Source organism: Canis lupus, chromosome 1 (genome assembly GCF_011100685.1).
Source record: "Canis lupus familiaris isolate Mischka breed German Shepherd chromosome 1, alternate assembly UU_Cfam_GSD_1.0, whole genome shotgun sequence".
Classification (NCBI taxonomy): domain Eukaryota; kingdom Metazoa; phylum Chordata; class Mammalia; order Carnivora; family Canidae; genus Canis; species Canis lupus.
In genome coordinates this window covers 103,899,038-103,911,833 of record NC_049222.1, presented here as the reverse complement: position 1 = coordinate 103,911,833, position 12,796 = coordinate 103,899,038, and the positions used below count along the sequence as shown (strand labels likewise).

Here is a 12,796-nt window from a genome sequence, read left to right as displayed (position 1 = left end):
GTGTTTCCTGGCCAGTGATCAGTTGTACCTTCACTGAAGTTTTATTCACTGAAAACGTGATATAAGATTTAAGGAGAGCTGTAGTGGTCCTTCTTTTGTCTTCTTTCCTTTATATTCTCTCCGTCTTAACTCTCCTTTCTTCATTTTTTTTGTTCTTTATCTCATTTCCACCCTCCCACATTTCCTTTCTCCCTGCATATATTAGGAATTAGTCTTAGGAGCACACAAAAGACAGAGCACTTTTATTGCCATAACAAAGTCCTGCAAATGGTTGGCCTGATATAACAGAAATGTATTATTTCACAGTCTGGAGGTTAGCAATCTAAAGTTAGGGTGTTGACAGGGCAATACTTTCTCCAACGACTCTAGGAAAAGATCCTCTCTCTTTGCATCTTGCAGCTTCTGGAAGCTCCAAACATTCATTGGCTTGTGGCAGCATCACTCGAATCTCTGCCTCTGTTTTCACATGGCCATCTTTCTTCTTGTGTCTTTGTGTCTTTACTTTTCATGTTTTAATGACACCAGTCATATTGGGTAAGAGTCTTCCCTAATCCAGTGTGACTTCATGTGAACTTAACAAATGATTATCTGCAAAGACCAAGTAATGCTGTTTCCAAAAAGATCACAAACACATGTACCAGGAGTCAGGAAGCCTCAAACATATCTTTCAGGGGATGAAAATCAACCCAATATAGCACCAACAGAGTGTTGAGATCTAGTAGCTGCCCCAGAATCCTCCTCAGAGCCTTAACTTCATACAAGGAGTGAGCTCAGGAATCTCAGAATTCAGCAACTAAGGATCTGGGCCAGGGTGCGTTTTGTTGCACTCAAAAAGTGCTTGAGATTGGCAGTGGCTCTGGTTCCTAATGAGAAGCCTGCACATGTGCCATCCCTCCCAGTAGAGCTGGGCACAGCTATTGCATATGAACAGGGAATGTCTCACCTCATGCATCCCAGTTACTGCAGAGTCGGTCTCTAAATTCAGTAGTAATGGACACCTGGGTGGCTCAGTGCTTGAGCATCTGCCTTTGGCTCAGGTTGTGATCCTAGCGTCCTGGGATCAAGTTCCGTTTTGGGCTCCCCACAGGGAGCCTGCCTCTCCCTCCGCCTATATCTCTGCCTCACTCTCTCTGTCTCTCATGAATAAATAAATATCTTTTAAAAATAAGTAAATTCATCAGTAACAATATTCCCTGAGGCAAGGCTCATGGAGAGAAATTCGTAATGATGCTACCATATTTAGAAAACCCCCTCCACCTCTCATTACCAACCATACAGACCTTTATTTCTAGTTATAAAATATTCATTGACTATGAAAAGAATCAGTAAGACAAAAAACAAAGTTATAAACTGAGAAATTAGTGTCTAGCATCCAAGGTAGCAGAATTATAGTAGGAAACAAAAGATAATTTTAGAAGGTGATGAGTAGTATGGGCCAGGAGACACAAGTAGGTACTACATGCATGACACAGATGCAGTCTGCTGGGGAAACACAATATCTGGAAAACAAGACAGAGTTATCAGGAATGAAATCACTAATGCCAACATAAACCAAAATTGTAATAGCTGCAGACAATAGTAGATGACTAGCTTAATAATCTTAAAGAATGACATGAGAAATCATCCAAGAAGGCACAAAAAAAGACAAAGAAATGGAAATGATGAAAGACTTAAAAAGGACATAATGGACATGATGGAGAAATGAGAATCAGAGACTAGCAGAACACTCTCTGATATATATACATTTTTTTCCTTATCATGCAAAACCTTACCTGTTACCAAGATTTCAAGGTGGTTATTGGGTGGGAGGTCAAGAAAGGAGCCTTTATCTGGTGGTAGACAACTCTGCAGTTTCCAGAAACGATTTCCAAAATCGTTGACTGTCACATTTTGAAGAGAAAAGTCTGCCCGTTTTCCTTCAGGTCTATGGTGCTGTACATGCTTTCTAGTACTTGTCTTCAGGAGAACCAACATCACATGTTCAAGCATATTCTGGCCTGTGGCACTACAGAGTCACATTTCTTCCCTGGGTCACCTTAGGCTTGGAGAGAAGGTTTGGGCAAACTTCCTGTAAGAGAAGATCACTTCCTGCAAGGGAAGATTAATTCCTGTAAGGGAAGATTACTTCCTGTAAGGTAAGGTCACTACCTGTAACAATGTCAGAGGTAGCCTGGTTTCTCTCCTTCCCTTGGCCTTCTGGGAGGGAGTTCTCACACAGGAGAAAAATGGAAGATCCTTGATTTTGGCCCTCTCTCAATACCAGGGCAGTGATTTTGCTTCCACCAAGGCCTGGATTCAACCAGCTGACTCCGAATTATTCTGTTTTTCTCAGTTGGGGACATGGAGGGTGAGAGCCCCTTATCCTCCAGTATTTTGTTCTTCCGTATTCTCTGTGCCAAGGAAGACTGTGTCAGGCCAAGACCAACCTCACCTGTAACCACCAGCTGGAGAGTTTCTGAAAGGGGCCTTTTCCATGGAGTATTCACAGGTGTACTCCCCAGCACCACTGTGAGTCTGGTTGAAGAGGTAGATTTTAACCTGGATCCCTATAGAACTGAGTAGCTGCATGGGATCCACGAGTGGCTTTCCTTCCTTTCTGAAAACAAATTTTACCTTCCTGGTAAGAGTTGAGCATGTCAGAATCACATTACTTTGGGAGATACCACCCAACTGGGTGAGTTGCTGAGAGAAGGCTTGGGAAGTGACCCTGGAAAGTAGTAGAGCTCAGATCAGAACACACTCACCTTACTTTCCATCTAAAGAAGGGGAAGGAAAGGATGGAGAATTTGGGATGAAAAGGCAAGCTGCATTAGTTAAAAAAGCATTCACTTATTCACCTACACATTCATCTATTGTGTCTCTTTGGCCAGCACACAACCCTGTAAAAGAATCACCTATGAGATATAATCTGTTTTTTTTTTTTTTCATGATAGTCACAGAGAGAGAGAGAGGCAGAGACACAGGCAGAGGGAGAAGCAGACTCCATGCACCGGGAGCCCGACGTGGGATTCGATCCTGGGTCTTCAGGATCGCGCCCCGGGCCAAAGGCAGGCGCCAAACCGCTGCGCCACCCAGGGATCCCATAATCTGTTTTTTTAAGATTTTATTTATTTATTTGAGAGAGAGTGAGACAGGGAGAGCATGAGTGGAGCGAGGGGAGGCAGAGGGAGAGGGAGAAGCAGACTCCCTGCTGAACAGGGAGCCCAGCACAGGGCTAGATCCCAGGACCCTGGGACTATGACCTGAGCGCAAGGCAGACACTTAACCAACTGAGCTACTCAGGCACCTCAATATAAGCCAGACATGTGTTTCTAAGAACGGAAATTTCCTTTCTTTTTCCTGTATGGAGGAACAGTTTAATGTTTCAGGGGAAAAGTGAGAAGTTATTAGGACTTTAAGGTGTAAACACATTCATACATCAAGAAAATTAAATCTGCAGTCTGTGAAAATGGAAGATAGTGGACATGTGCCAAGGTATGTGAAGGAAAGCTATTGAAGTCAGAGGAACCCAGGAAATGGAGGAAGGACAAGTGTAGAGATAGCAGAGGCCTGTGGACACCTGAATCCACTTGGAAGCTGCACATGGGAAATGGCATTGACCCCCACCTCTGGATGGAGCCTGGTCCCTATGCATCAAAGATGTGGACCTTTGTCCTTTCTGCCCGGTCCCTGCAGAATGGATGGAGCTCCCAGGACAGACCCTTCCTCATTGTAATGGACCACCCTGTATGAACAGGATACAAGCCACTTCAGATATTGCTGAAACTGAGTAGAAGGTGAAAGACCTACATCACACAACCTCACGTAATAGCACAAAGTGAGCAGATTTAATGAGCCTCTAGAATCTAGAGGTCAGAGAAATGTGGTAAGAACTTACATCTAGTCATGGTGCCCAAAACAGAGCTGAGAACCACATGCTACCCTTGTCTGAGGAAACTCGGGGTTTTGGCACAAAAACCCTGCAAACAGACATCCTGAGCTGTATCCCATTCCACACCACAGGAAAATTTTCCACAGGAAATTTTAAAACAACTTTATCAAGATGTTATTCACCTGCTGTATAGTTCATCCATTTACAATGGATAATCCTTTGGGCTTTCCTGTCTTCACAATATGGGCAAACTTCACACTATCAAATTTAAAACACTTCCATGACTTCAAAATGACACTTCATTACTCTTCAGTTTTTGTTGCATTTCCCTACTTCCACCATCTCCAGCCCTAAATAACCACTAACCTACTTTCTCTGTGGGTTTCCCTATTCTGGACTTTCATGTGAATGGGACTGTGTAGCATGGGTCTTTCATGACTGGTCTTTCACTTACCATATTGAGCTATTCCTCTTTTGTCTTTAGAATTTCCCCTATTCAGCATCAGTTTCGTTACTCCCAAGGACATTTCTGTTTTGAGGATGCCATACTTGTATCCACCCAAATTTCCTATTTTAACCCACTGGAAACAGTAATGACTTTAGAGACAGACAGGCTGGACTTGTGTTTTAACTGTTCTGCTCATTCTATGTGTGGCCTTGAGCAGGAACCCTCAGAGTTAGTCTCAGGGTTCTCATTTATCCCTGCAGGCCTGATTCCCACCACGCAGGACTGTTTGCAAGGGTCAGAGTGGTATTTCCTGTAGGGTGGAATATGAACCATAGGTTGTCAAAGGAGATTATTTTAGGCAGTGTAGTGACACATTATCTTATAGCTTTGATCCCAGCATCGGAAAGTTATTACCCATTCAGCCAGGCCCTTCTGATCACAACGAGGAGAGAAGATCCGTTTATGGATCTTCTTTAGAACAACTTTATCTCTGGCTCATTGCCCTTTATAGGTAGGAAGTGGTTGGCCATGGGCTCAGAAACCTGACAAGAGCATGAGGCTAAAATGTCCTAACATTTTCTGCCTTTCATGGTATTATATATTAATTCTCCTTTATCAGGTGTGTGACAGTGCATTATTAAACTATTGCTAAATAGCTTCCATTTTCAATAAGTATTTATTTAAAGAAAAAATGTTGACTCACTGTTAGTAAATTATTGAATAAGTAAAGGTGGTGTAGGCATAGCATACCCTCATGAATGTGGAATGTACATATCTGAATATTGGAAAAAACTTAAGTGGTGGCTGTGTGTAAAGCCTCCAGTGCACGTCCTGACATGTGTGAAGCAGTCAGTAAATACAAGCCCATGTTACCTCTTTTGTATTCTTCACACCTCTCAATCTGTTATCCCACCCTCATCTTGAACCCGAGCACACGATCCTAAGGAACTTACCAAAGCAGAGGAGGGAAAGGAGTCCCAGGATCATACTGGCCCTGCAGCCTGCTCTACGGGCCTCTCATCAGCTTCACAACTATGGGACAAATGGAAGCTTGATGTGGGCACTGACTTCTGTCCTCCAGCTTGTTCCTTCCTTCTCACGTGATCCATAGGTTTTGTGTCACACCCCCACTCAGGAAATAAAGACCAGGTAATATGACATAAAGCATACAGGAAATGACGAAACCTTAAAGATGGAGAACAAACTGGTGGCTGCAGTGGTTTTGGGAAGAGAGGTGGGTGTGACTGTAAGGCACACTGCAAGAAACATCTTTATGGGGATAGACTACGTGAGTATGTTGACTGTGCCAGTGGCCAGATGAATCTGAACGTGATAAAACAAAGAACTCTGCACACGCATTGTACTAGTGTGTCAGCTTCTTGGTGTTGATATCGTCATGGACAATAATGGAACCATTGGAGAAACTGGGTGCAGGGTGGAAGTATCTATACTGAGTTTGCAACTTCCTGCAATTCAAAGGATGTGAAAGTAAAAGTAGATTCTGATTGAAGACGAAGCATAGCCTAAAGCAGACTTGGGCAGTTTCACATTAGGAAGCAGGAACATCACAAAGGCTCTTCCGTGCATGGCCAAGGCAGCAAGAGATGGTTATGTAGACTGAGCAGCTAGTGTATGTTTGATGTGCCACACCCGTGCTGGCTGTAAATCCTGAGTTCTGTCCATTTTGACCACTCTTGACCAGAGAGCAATGAAAGAGGTCTGTTCTCAGGAGGAACCATGAGTTTTAAATGTTGAGTGGAAGGGACAGAAACATTCTCCTGTTGCCTGAGCCTACCAAAGCATCCATATTGAGAAAGCCTGCCACAAGATACACAGCCCAGGAAAAGCACCTGTCTGCCTCCAGCACCCTGAAGCAAGACTCTTCCATGATCTGATGAAAGCCAATGTAACAAAAGGAAGCAGATGAAATGAAGAATTGCTTTGGCAAGAATTGCTTCTCTGATCAGAACTAGGTTTTTATAAATGTATCTCCTGAGTTATAAGAGAAGAGATAACAGTTGTAAAGTATGAATGAGGGGTGGCGCCTGGGTGGCTCAGTCAGTTAAGCATCTGCCTTCAGCTCAGGTCATGAACCCAGGATCAAGCCCCATGTCTGGCTCCTTGCTTAGTGGGTAGTCTTCTTCCTCTCCTTATGCCTTTCTCCCCTGCTCATGCTCTCTTGCTGTCTCTTAAGTAAATAAATAAATAAATTTTAGAAGATTTTATTTATTCATTCATGAGGGATGCAGACAGAGAGAGGGGCAGAGACACTGGCAGAGGGAGAAGCAGGCTCCTCACAGGGAGCCTGATGTGGGACTCGATCACGAACCTCAGGATCATGCCCTGGGCCAAAGGGAGACGCCCAACCACTGAGCCACCCAGGCGTCCCTAAAATCTTTAAAAACATAAGATAAGTATAAGTATTTGTGAAAAAGATCAAGAGTATTAACAAACAACAACAGGCCTTGAAAAGCAAATATCATGGGTAACATTTCACACCTGCACAGGAAGATGAAAAAATTCTGGGGACAACTCATGAGCAATTTGATGCTATGAAGCCAAGAGGAAGTCTCCCCAAATTAGGTAATATATTAGGGCTATGTTAACTAAATGTAAAAGGCATGTGTGATAAGTACATAAATTTAAATTGTTGACTCATTGCTGGCCCCAAAGCCCAGAATGGAGAATGGAGAGGAGTCAATAACTATGCAGGAAGCACTGTTTTCCCCACTTTTCAATGGAATAAAAGTTCCTGCAGAAGTGACTGCACAGGCTACACAGCTTGACTCTGAAGCTTTAAGTATTTTTTCAAGTCATCCAAATTTATCAGGCATGTTTTTATGCTCCAGCCTATTCTCTGCCCCAAGTGAAGCTACAGCAAGAGGGAAGCCATCTCTTGTCCTCGAGCGGTTCTTCATAAAACTAAGAATGCAGGTTCCACAGGACAATTAAGAATCAACAGGTCTCTCCATCAACACTCATCATTCCATAGGCAGCCAGAGGCACGTGAGTAGTACAGACATGAGGTCAGAAGAGGGAGGAAGGGGAAGAATATTATTTCCCTGGCCTCCAAACACAGGCTCTCCACTAGGGAAAACCACCCCACTCCCATCCTCCACATCTAGGGGTGTTGGAAAAAGTACAGTAGTCCTCGCTTGTTATCTTCTCCCGCACTAATTGGGGTTTCTTCATGGGAGAGAAAGCGTGCTAAATGTTCCCACAATGAACAGGACAGTCCCATATGGTGAAGAAATACCCCACCAAAAATGCCATTTGTATCCATGTTGAGAAACACAAGAAGTCCCCCTGGCAGAGTTTGGTGTTTCGAGAACCCCGTGCCACTATACCACCCATGACCAAGAGAAGCACTCAGCTGTTCTACACGGATCCACGTGGAGGCTCCTTCTGGCTGCACCAGGCTTCCACCAGGAAAGCCCCCATAATCACCACAATTATGGCAGCCAGACCCAGGCGGATGAGGTTGCCCGTGGTGTAATCCCCCCGACGTGGCACCTGGAGGAGCTGGGAGAGAGAAGAGGATGAGCGCCAGCCAGGAGAGGAGCATCCTTCCTTCTCAAGTGGATCTGCCCAGTGTGACTCTCTGCACCTGCTTGTATTTCCTGGCCAGTGGTCAGCTGTACCTTCCCTGATCCCTGAAACACAACATGGGATTTCAGGAGAGTTGTAGTGGGGTCTTCCTTTGCCTTCTTCCCTCTGTGTTCTCTCTGCTTTACCTCTCTTGTGTTTCTTTGCTCTTCATCTCATTTCCACCCTCCCACACTGCCATTTCCCCTTCTCCCTCCTTGTGGTAGGAATCAGGCTTAGACATGAGAAAATGCTCTGCATCACTTGCCATCAGGGAAATCAAATCAAAACCACAATGAGATACCAGTGAGAAAGGGGAAAATTAACAAGGCAGGAAACCACAAATGTTGGAGAGGATGCGGAGAAAGGGGAACCCTCTTACACTGTTGGTGGGAATGTGACCTGGTGCAGCCACTCTGGAAAACTGTGTGGAGGTTCCTCAAAGAGTTAAAAATAGACCTGCCCTATGACCTAGCAATTGCACTGTTGGGGATTTACCCCAAAGATTCAGATGCAATGAAACGCCGGGACACCTGCACCCCGATGTTTATAGCAGCAATGTCCACAATAGCCAAACTGTGGAAGGAGCCTCGGTGTCCATCGAAAGATGAATGGATAAAGAAGATGTGGTTTATGTATACAATGGAATATTCCTCAGCTATTAGAAATGACAAATACCCACCATTTGCTTCAAAGTGGATGGAACTGGAGGGTATTATGCTGAGTGAAGTAAGTCAATTGGAGAAGAACAAACAGTATATGTTCTCATTCATTTGGGGAATATAAATAATAGTGAAAGGGAATATAGGGGAAGGGAGAAGAAATGTGTGGGAAATATCAGAAAAGGAGACAGAACATAAAGACTCCTAACTCTGGGAAACGAACTGGGGGTGGTGGAAGGGGAAGAGGGCGGGGAGTGGAGGTGAGTGGGTGACGGGCACTGAGGGGGACACTTGACGGGATGAGCACTGGGTGTTATTCTGTATGTTGGCAAATTGAACACCAATAAAAATTATTTTATTAAAAAAAAAGGAATCAGGCTTAGGAGGAACCCCCACAACCCAAGTTGCTGCACAGAGCGCTGAAGTACCTCAGTGGCTGCGTCTGCTCCCCTCCTCCTGCCAAGACTTACTGCCGCCAGGGAGCTCAAGAAGACTCAAGCTTAGAGGCTGAGCATCAGGACCACCATGCATTTCATTTCAGCTTCACCCAAGAAGAGCCAGGGCTCAGCATTGGCCCTGGTTCCTAGAGAGGACCCGCATTTGCATTTGCATCTTGCAACCCACACGTGCCATGAGTGCAGAGCTCCTGTCCGAGACCATCAGCAGCAATGTTCCTTGGAGGCAGAGTCTGCAGGGAGACCCCCGTGATGCCCTCTGCACCTCTCAGGGCTGCCCACCCGGACCTTGCTTGTTAACTACAGGATGTTTGCGGACCATGGCACACACACAAACACTTAAAACACCCAGGAAGCATGGCATGGCCTCCAACGAAGTAACATACTGCCAAACACAGAAGATCAGTTTAGAAGACACCACATCTGTGCCACAAAAGCAGGCGAGTGGGGAAGCACCACGTTCTAAGAATGACAAAGGTACCACCATGATGTTGCCATCACCGGGATGACACACAGGTGGCAGAAGGGGCCCTGGTGGTGGCGGGATGGATCGTTGGGAGGAACAACTTGAGATGTTATCCAAGAAGGCAAAACAACAAAGGCTGAAGACTAGAAAGTAGGAAAGGAGAGACTTAAAAAGGAAATGACGGTGAAAACAAAGGAGAAACAGGAATTGGAAAATAACAGAAGAAATGCTCTCCAGTTAAAAAATATATGTATGTTGCACACCTGAAACAGATACAATGTGATGAGTCAATATAGGTCAACAGAACCAGAGAAAACAAATAAAATAGCCAAAATAAAAAGAAACTAATCAATTAATTAAAACTTTAAAATGTCCTAAGAATCATGCAAAACCTACCTCTCACCTGGATCTCCAGAAAATTGCTAGGCTGTGAGGTCAAGAAAGGGGCCCCTATCTGGAAGTACACGCAGCTGTAGTTCCCGGCATCACTGACTGTCACACTCCTGAGGGAGAAGTCTGTCTCCTTCCCTGCTGGATCCTGGACCCGTATGGGCTCTGCTGCTCCCGCCTTCAGCAGAGCGAACTTTATAGGCATGAAAATATTGTCTGGCCTTTGACACTGCAGGGTCACGGTTTCTCCTGCGGTCACCACACCTCTTTGGGGGGCTTGGAGGGAAGGTTTAGGGAACTCTCCTGGAAGAGAAGAGGGCTCCAAGGTCACGGGGAGAAGCCTGAGACCCCCCCCCCCACCCTGTTCTCCTGGCAGGGGTCCCACCAAGCAGGAGAGACGATAGATCCCTGGTCTCACCCTCTTCTGACTCTGACTACAAGCCCTGGGTGAAGCCCAGCCAAGTCGTTCTGCTGCTGTGTTTCTCCATCTCCCCTTTCCCCCCCGCCCCCGCCTCCCTGGGGTTCCTCCCCCACACCTGTCCCTGTTACTCCGAAGCACCCTCCTCACCTGTCACCAGCAGGAGGAGGATGTCACTGGGCTGTGAACTTATTTGTGGGAGCTCTCGTCTATAGTATTTGCAGGTGTACGGTCCAGCGTTACGGGTTTTTAGGTCATTGAGGTGAAATTCAGCCACGCCCTCTGTGGAAGCCAGTGATTGCAAGGACTCTAAGATACTTCTTCCCTTTCTGAGAACAAAGTTGACGTTCTTGGTGGAAGTGTGGCATTGCAGTGTCACATTGCTCTTGGGAGGCATTATCCAGCTGGGCCAGGCATTGAGGAAGGGCTTGGGAAGGGTCTCTGGAAGGAAGCAGATTTGGGGATGGGATTTGGTGCCCTGAGCTGCTCTCAAGAAGTCTCTTTAAGGAAAGAGAAGGGACATGGGGAGTTTGGAGTGAAGGAGAGAGAGGGTCTAAATGAAGGAACTCGCCATCAGTCATCCAGCTACTTTGGCCAACACACAGCCCTGTGAGAGAATCATCCATGAGACACGAGCACCCGGCTGGAGGCCTGTCCCGAGGGGTCTCCTGGGCGAGGGCTGCTGCTGAGAACAGACCCTGGAGATCATGCTCGTGGGTTCTCACTTCCCCTCACTGGGCTGTGGCTGCAGCTGTGCTCTCAGCTCCTGCCCCATTTCTCCAGGAAGGTCTCCTGTGTGTCCCTCACCTTACATGGCCCCAGGACTGGTTCTGGTTCCACAGATGATCCACAACCCCCTCTTTTCTCAGTTTCTATCCTGCCTGAACTTCTCTTAATCTTGTATTTCTTTCAATCTGGTGTTATAGTTGGGGACCCCCCCAACCTCACCCCACAGAGGAGGGATGGGAGGTAAGAACCATGAGAAAGATAGGGGAGCACGAGGCTTGAATGTGACTCTAGACCACCTCTGAAGCTGTTTGTGATCCTGAGTGGACGAGAAGTTCTGCTGATGGTCTCATCGAGGCCAGAAGAACCCCCATGCCGAAGGCTGCTCCGTGCTTTGAGTAACAAATTAAGATGGATATCGTTTGTAACTAAGAGAACTCGTGGGAGTTTATGGACCTAATACCACGGAAGATGCAGGATATCACTACCTGTGAGGAGGTGGAAGCCAGGGAGTCTGTGTTCTTCACCTCAGCATCCCCAGCATCCACTCAGGTCGTGGCAGATAGTAGGACCTCAGCGAATGCTCCCTGATCGTCTGACGAGATGGCCCGTGTAAACACAGCTCAGCTTTTATAAGGATGTGAAAAAAGGCAACCTCACCATAACTTCCCCATTCTCATCCCACCAGGCCAGCTCTGTTTTCACAGCTCCCCAGGTCACCCATGTCCTCTTGTGAGTAAGGTTTGGCTCAGAGATGGATCCAGCTCTGTCCCTGGAAAAGGCTAGTTAAGTCAACCTCAGCCTTTAATCTGAGGGCTTTCTGATCCCATCTTTTCCATGATCTCTTTTCATCCCTGGATACTCCAACAGGACAGAGTTTACCACTTGGTCCTCTGAAACAAGCCTCAAAGAATCCACATGGATATTCCAGAAAGGAGAAAACATACCATCCTTCCTTGCCCCCCTCACAGGTGCATCTGTGGGGTACTCCAACTCAGGTGTTCTTAGCCTTGGCCACACATTGTGCTCTCCTTGGTGTGGAGGCTGTTAAAGATCCCAGGGCACAGACCAAACCACAAAAGCCTTGAGTCAGAATCACTTGGATTGAACTCAGGCACCAAACTTTTGAAACCTCCCAGGTGATATAAGTATTCAGCTGAGTAACCAAACCTAGATAAACGTTTCTCAAGATTGCATCATAAATATTTGGAATATGTTGGTGTAGAAAGAAACTTGCAAGTGACAGTAGTTATGTGCATTTCTGACCATCACAGGCATCCTGCCATTAATGCCCAAATGTGGTATATACAGTTTTGCCTGAGTTCTAAGATCTCTTTAAAAATAACATCAAGCCTGCTTACAGAATTTATTGGAAGAGAGAGATTGTTCTAACTCAGCAGATACTGGTTGGACCTGTGTTTCTAAGAGATTTGTTTACTCTTTTTCCTTTTTGCCTATGTTAATGGAACAGTTTTGTGTCTTAGTAGTGAAGAGGGAAAAGTTACCAGGCCTTTGTGCTAAAATTCCATGGGCACTCCAAAATATTACGTTGCACGGTTTGCAAAAGGCAAGTGATAACTGAGGGGGGCACTTGACGGGATGAGCACTGTATGTTGGCAAATTGAACACCAATAAAAAATAAATTTATTATTAAAAAATAAAAATAAAAAAGGAAAGTGATAAATAGCCAAATGGTGAAAAGACCCAAGTGTCCACCAAAGGATAAATGTATAAAGAACAGATATGTGGTCTGTACAACAGAGGAATACTATTCT

General features: G+C 45.6%; 1 protein-coding gene across 1 annotated transcript; it reads right to left on the bottom strand.

Moving 5' to 3' along the window:
* Positions 1 to 9,680: 9,680 nt before the first annotated feature.
* LOC119875990 (T-cell-interacting, activating receptor on myeloid cells protein 1-like) lies at positions 9,681 to 10,905 on the bottom strand. The gene is made up of 3 exons (XM_038527889.1): positions 10,867 to 10,905; positions 10,446 to 10,736; positions 9,681 to 10,180 (listed from the first exon to the last, which is right to left on the bottom strand). Exons 1-3 carry the CDS (start codon positions 10,874 to 10,876, stop codon positions 9,852 to 9,854), a joined length of 630 nt encoding a protein of 209 aa, XP_038383817.1. The 5' UTR covers positions 10,877 to 10,905; the 3' UTR covers positions 9,681 to 9,851.
* Positions 10,906 to 12,796: the final 1,891 nt, after the last annotated feature.